Source organism: Gossypium hirsutum, chromosome D08, assembly GCF_007990345.1.
Source record: "Gossypium hirsutum isolate 1008001.06 chromosome D08, Gossypium_hirsutum_v2.1, whole genome shotgun sequence".
In the NCBI taxonomy this organism is placed as follows: domain Eukaryota; kingdom Viridiplantae; phylum Streptophyta; class Magnoliopsida; order Malvales; family Malvaceae; genus Gossypium; species Gossypium hirsutum.
Window position 1 is genome coordinate 39,618,370 of NC_053444.1, and position 10,051 is coordinate 39,628,420.

Sequence of the window (10,051 nt, forward strand, 5' to 3'; positions counted from 1 at the left end):
ATTCATCTATAACTCTACATGTTTATCTTTGTGTATGTATTTGGCAATAGGACAGTAATAGTTCATTTTTCATCTAGGGTTAAGATGTTAAGAAAAATACTCTTAGAAATGATGAGATGTGAATTGAGAAAAAGGAGATGTAGTTGTTCAAAAAGCTTGTCACAGCAGATTTCTCACAGATTTAGTGCAAATATCAGTTTAATATAGCACATATGATGGGTGATAAGGAGCAAGTACAGACCAAGTTAAAAGTGAAGTTGTTTTGTTCCCATGCTGCACGATTCACTGATGTTGTTTTAGGCCTTGGGTCTTAGATTTCAAGCAATAGCAAACAAAGTATTAGTAGGGAAACTTTGGTCAGATGACTAACAGTTAAAACCAATTATAACTTCTAATCTGCAACTTGCATTGAAGGAATATCTAATCTAATAAATAAATTCGAATTACTGTACAGATTGGGAATAACATTGTCCACAATCAGAAACTTGCAAAACTTGTAGGTGCAATATTGTCAAAGTTGCATTAAGTTTTAATTTTGGCATCTTTTCCAAGGATTATATTTATAGATATCTAAAAGAAAGCTCCACAATGTTTGATATTAATTTCTCGACTGCTTGGGGCTATTCAGACTATGAAATTAGAGCAAAACATGTATGCAATGCATAGGATGGGAAATTTAATGAAAGAAGTTGTAGGTGAATAGTTGAAACTAGATCCATCTAAACGAAAAAAATAAACATGCAGTAGTGACCTAACCAGATGACTTAGAGACTTGAATTGCAGCAATCACCTGTTTCCACGTTCTGATCCAAAAGAGTATGTGTCAATGTGACGACTTGGAATGAAGGAAAAAACAATGATATTTGAAAAGGCAAGGGGGACATCAAATTTTGAAAACAACAGAGGTAAAAGGGGTTTAACAGGCGAGAAAGAAAAAAGGGTGGAAGAAAATTGAGATAAATCCTACCATTAAAAGCGCTGCCAAATTTCTGCGCAGGCCCAAGGAAGCAGCGACAAGAACAACCAACCAACCTACACCAAGGTAAAGAAAAACAAAAGAGAGGCAGAAGACTTGGATTATTTCATTCAGAAAGCTATGACTCTTCTCAGTTACTGAGGAGTCAGGAATGGTTGTTATTAACTAAACCACAGGGGAGAGAGAAACAACAGTTACCAGCGTAAGGGAATAAAGATGCTTGGGAACTAATTCAGTGGAAACAATGGATTCAGGAGAGAAACCAGGCCCTATAAATGGCAAACATCATAGATCTATGTGTGACTGTGTCTCATATATAACTATCAATCTACAGTCTATACCACGTACTTGTGCATTTTATACGTTAGTCACAAGGCAATGGGAACCCCTTCTGTAATAAATTAAGCTGTAAAACAGCATAATATATATATTGAAATCTGAAAACATGTTATTCCTTCCTTTTTATTCGGTATAGATAAGGATATGATCATATTTCAACAGCCGGGTCTTCCCCTCATAAGAATCAAGAAGTGAAAATTTGGAAAAAGAAAAAACGAAAGAAGCGGATTAGCAGCTACCCTTGCAAATCTTCTTGACGCATTCTATTCTATTGTTGTTTGTTTGTGGTGACGGTAGTGGCAGGTGTTGATTGTGGCAATAGTAACTTAACTCCAGCGTTGAATATACTGTAGGCCAAATCAATTTCCAGTGGTCGCATTCACGTATCTAAATCAAATGACAATGAAGCCTTCCCTTTGTTGGCATTAAGAAAGTCCGTGCGCGGCAGTGGCGTGCCATTGTAGAGCCTTAATTGGAGAGGATGCTGAGACGATGAAGGAGGTTGATCTGGATGCTGGGGCGCCATTGTAGCATGTGCTAAGGTAGATGTAGTTAACATCTCACATTCATCCGACTCCGGCATGGGGCATTCCATGTTAACCCCGAAAAGCCTCATCCTTTTGGGTGCAGCCTTGCTTTGGACCACCGGCACCGAATCAAACACAATTGGCTCCACAACTCCGCCTTGCTGCTGCCGCTGTGTCATTCCCATTTGTGGAGCTCCTGAACCCACTGCCGATCTCAAATAAAATAGTGATCCCACTGTATCTCCTGGATTCACCACATTGCTTCCAGTTGGGTAACCACCATAGTAGCTATTTCTTCTGTTTATAGGGTTTACGGGTGACAAGTACAAGTGATCTCTTCCTGTTGGTGGTGGCCGCATTAGAAGAGGATTCCATGGGATTGAGCGGCCCAAAGAGAAGTAGTGTTGATGGGGATGGAAAGAAACAAGGGTTGGTGCATCAGGTTTCCGCTTCGAATCAATAAAAAGACGATCTTTACCCACTTCACCTGCTCCTCTCTGGAAAGAAACTATATCGCCTGCATCAAGTTTCTTATCCTTGACAAAGCGGCTCCAGCCTTTGGTCATCACATAGCTTTGGCTGCTATTCCAATAGGAGTATCTGAATCTCCACGGCTTCCCATTTCTGTCCTCGAAATTCAACAGAAGACCTTTCTCGTTGGTGGAAGAATCCAAGGGGAAATACTTCTCTGCGTGTTGCTTTGGGATAACAAGTCGATTGAGTTTCCCCACATCGCTTGGCGTGACTACTTTGTCGAACATGTGTTCTTTCTCGATGTCGGCAGCACTTGCACTAGTCCTAAGCTCGAGGGTTGAATCTGAGTCTACGCGTCTGGAATCCGCTTCACTTGTTACAGTAGTAGCTTCGTTAATATCTTGTTGAGGTTGGCACCTGTAGCTTAACCATTCGGAAGTCATTCGGTGGTGGCGGTTGTCGTAAATTGGCCGAGGCTGCTCCTCCCACCCAGGGTTTCTAAGAGGAGGCAGCTGGGATTTGTGCTGAGAAGAAGAAGATGAAGGAGAAGGAGGTGAGTAAGTAAAAGGGAGCTTACCTTTACCCATCTGCTCTTCTTCACACAACCCTTCTCTCCCTGATGACCCAAAATCCATGGTCTTGTTCAGCACCAATTTGTGAGTCTTCCTGGTGGATCTATCTAGACGATGAAGATGAGGAAGAAAAATCAACCAAACAAACCTAACAAGACAGGAAGAAAAGTAAGGAGTAACTAGGCTACTTGAGATCAAACAAACAACCCCATAAACTATGCCATGTTGTTACTTGTTACTACATACTACTAGTACTACTTTTCTTGGTTTTGCTAGGGCTCAAGTTCAACATTGTTCAAGAGAAAGGGGAAGGTTTTCTTTTTCCGGGGTTTAGCTTGAAGCTAATATCTCTAAGTAGAATGAGAGAAATAAAATGGGGTGTTTTGTTCTTTGACCCAACAATTAGACCCAAATACGAAAACTAAAATACACAACAATAAACTCCCTTGGATGTTTCAAACAAGTACTCATATTGCAACTCCATCTTAGCTAGTTGTTGACCTTGGGACTGAAAGAGAAACCAAAGAAGAAAAAAGAAAAAAAAAAGAGTTGATTTGGTGTGATTTTACTTCAAGGGGGACGGCACGAACTTTCTCCACTCAGGAATACGTTCCTTTTTCCTTTTTTCTTGAATAAATTCTCACTTTAATTTCTCTTGGTTATGCCTCTCCTTCTCTAGTTTTCATACGTTGGGGACCCATACAGTTTCTGGTTCGGCTCATCCACTCATGTGAACTTGTCACCGTCCATCATCCTGGCTGCCATATATGCATCTTATTTTAGTATTTCAATTTGTATGATATCACCGTTATTTTTCAGAAGAAAAAAGAAATTTAACCCAATATTAATTGTCTTATCTTTTTAATTGATACTGTTTCCTTCTGGATTCCTAGTTGGACTTTTGCTGCAACAATTTTGATCTAATACCACCAAATTAAGTTTGTTCCGTTTTTAAATGACTTTTTTAGTATTACATTTTTATTTATTGCTTTGTTAAACTTATATTGGAACCAGTGGTAGGGTTTTGACTTGAAATGCTGTTTCAATTGGATCTGTACGGGCCCCTCTGATGGCCAACCAGATGGTAATAAAATATTTATAAGTTTGAGATACTGAAATTTACAACAAGGAGGCCTACCGTCCGTCCAATCATTTTAATGTCATAATATGTCGAGGGGAAAAGGAAGAGAAGAATGAGAAGGCTGCTGCTGCAATTGTAAAAGAGAGTAGGGAAGTAGAGTAGTAGTACAAGGCAGGCAGGCAATTGAATAACCCAAACTCCCAAAGCCGCTATTTGATGAACATCATTTCCTTCAACTTCCATTCATCCAATCTTTTAGGTTTTCCCACTACTACATCTCCTATTTCTCCTAAACTGCTCATTCAGTATTTTTTTTTATTTTAATTTTTTCCTTTATTTGTACTATATGTAATTCACAAACAACATTTACACACAATCTTTATTCCTATATTATGCATCTTACTTGTAGATTTCAATATATGGATTAATTAGATATAAGTTTGAGCTTAACAATAATTTTTTCTTTTTGAAAATTTTATTCTTACAAATACAATCTTAGCAACTAATATAAAATACAATGGGCAAAGAACCAAAAAGAATCGGATAAAACTCATATATGATAGATGTACATATTGAAATTAAAGACTCACACATTATAATTACACGTGATGAAATTCGACATCCATATCTATTTTTTTCTTCAGTACAATGAATAAAGAATTCCCTGTAGGATAACAATGAGCCAAATTACATATGAATTTCAACATTCCCAATATCAAGTTTTTTTTTAAGAACCCCTTGATTGGTTTGGTGGTTAAGGATTGGTCACCCCATAAAATCCACCCAACTCCTAATTGTTAGGGGAGTAATAGAGGTCTCTATTTGGTCAACTCCTTTTAGATGTAGCGTGTGCGTATGTGTCGTGAGTTTATCTTTATTATAGATGTGTGAATACTAACCATTTAATTGTAGACTATAAAAATATATATATTTTTAAAATATAATAATATATATCAAACCATAAATTTTTTTTGATTAAATTAAATTAAATAACTGAGGACAACAAATTTTGGAGACATTAACGAAGCTATATATACACATATATTGGGTTGATGAAATGCCACAATAGCGAATTACTATTCTCAACTCTTTAAGATAGTTTAAAATAATAATAAGGTAGATTTATCGAAGATTACTAAATTATTAGTAAATTTATGATTTAGTCACTCAACTTTAAAGAGTTACAAAATAGTGACTAAATTATTCAAAAAATTCAATTTTAGTCATTAGGTTGTTAAATCATTACTGTATGGTCTTCTCTATCCCCACCATCTACATCAATCATAATCTCTCATTCCCCTTCTCTTCTACATTTCTATTTTCCTTTTCATGAAACAACTTTAAAAGCCATGAATCTGTGAGTTAAAATTCAAACAACTTTCTTCTCTGATATTCAATATTGATTGTCAGATCGACTTGGATTTAAGGTTTGTTCTTCTGCTCGTTGATGAATACTAATTAACTATATCGATCATCAAATCGTCACTTGAAGCTTGCTAGTCAGGCTTTTTTTTTCTTTAAAAAATTTATCAATCTGGTGACTTAAATAAAACTTGTGAATAGTTTAATAACTTACATAAAATTTCATATACTTTTTAAAATTAAATGACTAAAATATAAATTTAATAATAATTTAAGAACCTTAAATGTAATTTATGTATGATAATATATTAATATTGTACATGTATATCATGTATAGTAGTGCTGATACACAACATGTTTGTCTGTCTTCTTGTTGGGAGCTACGACCTCGTTATCATGTAGTCGTAAATATATTTCATGTAGTCTAAGACTAAAATTAAATAATTAATTAGTACATCCATAAGGCGGTATGACATTGTTTATAATTCACAATTCATATATGTATATATATCTGCATATATATTTAAAATCGTATTCCTTAAAAATTTTATTTAGAATATGTCTTGAATGACACGAATTGAATTGATGAAAACACAATAAAATAAACTTGTAAAACCTCAAAAATTAGAATTAATTAGGTATTTTTTCAAAAAATATTAATTTTTAAAACTATCAATTTATTTGAATAAAACCACTTAATATTTTTTTTAAAAAAACCCTGCCACTTAAAACTTCAATTTTTATTTAAACTTAGCACATGTATTTTTATTTCTAACATATGTTAGAAATGAATTATCGTTTTAATTTTGATTTTTTTTCTTTTTATCAAGACAAACATATAAATTTTACATTGAAAATAATTAGAACCATAAATATAGTGCCAATAAATTTAAAACCCAGAAATCTTTTACCACAAAACTAGTTGATTACTAAAAAAGTTTGGGAAAAGTACTCCATTCCCCTAAGTTTTAATAAAAAAATATATTTAATACATACGTTTGGTACTTGAACTTGAAATTTTTTTTCTAATTTAATTTTTAAGCTTTTTGTAACTACTTGATTTTCATAAGTGTCGAAAAAGTCAATTTCGTGACCAAATTTATTAAACTGAACTATCCAAAAATTTTAATCGAGCAATTACGAAGCAAGTGCGGAATTAAAAAAATAGAAATATTAGCAATTAAATTGATAAAGTTGTTAATTATAGTAAGGGACCAAATTGAGAAGTGAATAAAATAGAGAGTGTAATACCCAAATTTTGCCCGGCCCGAGCCCAAATATTAAAACCCAGATAAATAAATAAAATAAATCAAATAAATGTCCAGTTTATTACAACAGTAGGACCGATTAATTTACCCAAACCCAAAACACATTAGACCACCTAGCCCAACTAACTAAACCCAAACCCGTTACAAACCCAAGCCCAAAAGCAAAAAAAAATCTAAAACCCTAAACAATTTCTGAAACAAGCCTCAACCGCCGCAGCAGAAACCCGACCTCTCCTCGCACGCGCACAACGCCTTCACGTGCCCCCGTACATCTCCAGGCTGGCTTTGTACCTGCAGCAATCAAAACAAACGAAACCAAGCAGCAAATGGAGAAGTAACAGCGCAGCAAATGGAGCGAATTAAAAATTGTAACAGAAAAAAAAAACAAAACAGAAAAAGAAGGATTTTGTATTTTCTTTTTTGGCTATATAAAGCCATTACAAAAGCTGTAAAGGGTTGCACACACACATATTGAAATACAAAAAAAATCAATCAAAAAATCAGATTTGAAAAGGTGATTCATCATTTTTTTTCTCTGCGTTTCTTTACTGTTTTCTTTATTTTATTTTTATACTAAGAAGAGAAAAGTAAAGGAAAAAGAAGAGGGAGAGAAGAGCGAACTTACTTGGTGGCCGATCTTCCTTCTACTCCGTCGCAATCGGAGTCAGATGGAGGATAAAGGCCCGAAACGGCGCACAGAGGGGAGGAGATTGTTTTTTTAGGGTTCCATAGGTTTTTTGTAAAAGAGATTAAAAATCTGTTGATTTTAGGCTTAATTTTAGCATTTATTTGCTGAAAGAAACAACGCCGTTTGGAGGCTTGCGACCCGCGCGGTGACTCGACCCAGGGAAAGATCCGCGCAATTTGGTTTAAGGGTCTATTTGCGCAACAAGCCCTTCAGCGTTGGTTTTCATTTCAATTCAGTTTTCTCTTCTTTTTTAATTGTTACCTCGCATTTAATTCTAGTTTCATATAGATCCATGTTTGAACGGCACCGTTTTGAATATTCAAATCATATGCTAGAGAAGATTTTTGTGTTAAATTACTTTAATAACCCCTTTGATGTTTAGCGTTTCTCAATTCAATCGTTTGTTTATTTGTTTCAAATTTGCCCTTAGGATTTTGTTTTATTTCTAAATTAATCCATTGTTTTATTTTTTTACTACTAAATAAATTGGTTTATTATTATTATTACTTGTCACTATTAATTATTTTTATTATTCATCAATTTACCTAATCGTTATATACATTTATTTTATTTTATTATATAGTATTATTTTGTGTTTTCCATATATTATTATTTAATTTTATAGATTTTATGTTTGACTAGTATAATTTGTACACATTTTATGATTATTTTTTTTGCCATATATATATGTATATTTTTAACTTTAAAGATTTATACAATAATATTTCATAATTCTAATTATATTTTATATATGGATATACAATTTATACTAAATTATTTTTTATACGTATGTATATAATAATATATCACTAATTTTAAATTGTAAATTTTTACCTATTTTCTCTATGTAAATATTTTATTTCTTTTAAATTTTCTATTATTATTTTACTTATTTCAACCCCATTTACCTATATTATTATATAAATATATCTTATTTATATTAAATATTTCATTCCATATGTATTCCTTAATTAATTTAAATCATATATACTAATTTTGTGATTTATTCATTTTTTATTTTTATTTTCTTCTTATAATTCTTTCTCTAAAATTCATTTAAACATTTTTATTCATTTTTTAAATTCTATTACAAAATTATTTCAAATCTTTGTAAATTACTTTTTTTAATGTATAATTTTGTGTAAATACTTTGCTAAGTTCAATTTTCTTTTCTCTCATTTGTTTTCTCTTTTTAAATTAGTTACATTTTATCTTCTTTTAGATTAATAACCTTCGAACGCTGATATTGATATTGGCATAACGTACAATTAAAATTATTGATGCTATGTTTGTTAGTATTAATTTATTATTTGTTCATTATTCTTTGGTTTGTATTTGGATTATATATTATCTTTTACGTCATATATCGTTATTCAATCATGTTCTTTTTGTAAGAGTTGATTTTTATTAAAGCTTCATAGTCGTTTTATTTCATAATACTTAAAAAAGGGCTTGACGTTCATAGGTTCCCGAGAGAATTGTGCCCTAACTTACTGGGCTTCGATTCTTCTCGATGAATTTAGATAATCAAGTGTTCATTTTATTAAAACCATACAATTCCAAAATAAAGTATGTGAGATTTCAAGATGTTGGATCCTAACTTACTGGATGTGACATCTTGCTGTCTCTATTTTAAAATAAAGGCAATATTTAGAGTTAGGAATCTCGAGAAATTGAACCCTAACTTACTGGATTCTAATTTCTCGATTGACCTAAATAACCAAATACCCTTCTCAAAACGTGTGAATTTCTAAAATTTAAAAGTACAAATCTAATTTTGATGATTGAATTGTTGCACCCTAACTCACTGAGTGTGACAATTTATTCATTCGAGATGAGTGCGTCTTATTATTCAATTTGGTTTATTCAAATTTAAACTTCGAAGGATCGTATTTTAAAATCTTTTCAAAATTTTTACCCTAAGACATTAAACAATCAATTCGATACCAATTCTGGGCGTCACGAGGGTGCTAACCCTTCCTCGTGCGTAACTGACTCCCGAACCTATTTTTCCAAAATTCGCAGACCTAAAATTATTTTCAAGGTGATCTGATCGCACCACAATAAAAGATCGGTGGTGACTCCAATTTTCATTTTTAAGTCAACAATTAAGTTTTTGTTTTTAAAAAAAATGGTTTCAACAAAGAAAATTGATCAAGGCATTTAGTAAGTCCTTAAATGCCTATTAAACCAAGGACCTAATAGTAATAAAACCATCATCAACCCATAATGCCGAGGTGATTTCCACCATCATTTTCCATTTTCGATATCCCAAGCATATTTTTAACCATTGGATTAGTTAATAATTTAATTAATTAAGCAAATTGGTTTCAATTTAATGGATGAGATAGTGGGAGAGAAAAGTTATTATTCATCTTCATTTTTCCTCCCCAACACCGGACCTAAAGAAAGAAAGAAGAATAAAATCCTTTAGCATTCTTCCGTTGCCGTCCAACAATTAATTAGGTAAGAAGTGATTTTCTTTTGAATTTTTGATGAAATATTAATGTATGATAATAGTTATAACTAGCTCAAGCCTTAGATTTTACAATTGGTGGAGTTTGATTAAGTCTCTATTGTTGGAAGCTTTAGAAAAAAAATCAGGTGTTAAGAACTTAAAGATATGCATGTTTGGTATTAGGATGAATTATGGTAAGAATCATGTTAGAAGGTGGTGAGAAGTGTAGATTTAAGTTTAATTTAAGTTATATAGTTATTTATATGTTATATGTAGTTAGATTTTTATTCGATCGGGTAAATGATG

The 10,051-nt window shown here is 32.7% G+C and overlaps 1 protein-coding gene across 1 annotated transcript; it reads right to left on the reverse strand.

The window, feature by feature from the left end:
* Nucleotides 1-419: 419 nt before the first annotated feature.
* LOC107911975 (B3 domain-containing transcription factor NGA1) lies at nt 420-3,702 on the reverse strand. Its single transcript, XM_016840001.2, has 3 exons — nt 1,555-3,702; nt 968-1,032; nt 420-803 (listed from the first exon to the last, which is right to left on the reverse strand). Exon 1 carries the CDS (start codon nt 2,949-2,951, stop codon nt 1,695-1,697), a length of 1,257 nt encoding a protein of 418 aa, XP_016695490.1. The 5' UTR covers nt 2,952-3,702; the 3' UTR covers nt 420-803; nt 968-1,032; nt 1,555-1,694.
* Between the last annotated feature and the right edge of the window lie 6,349 nt (nt 3,703-10,051).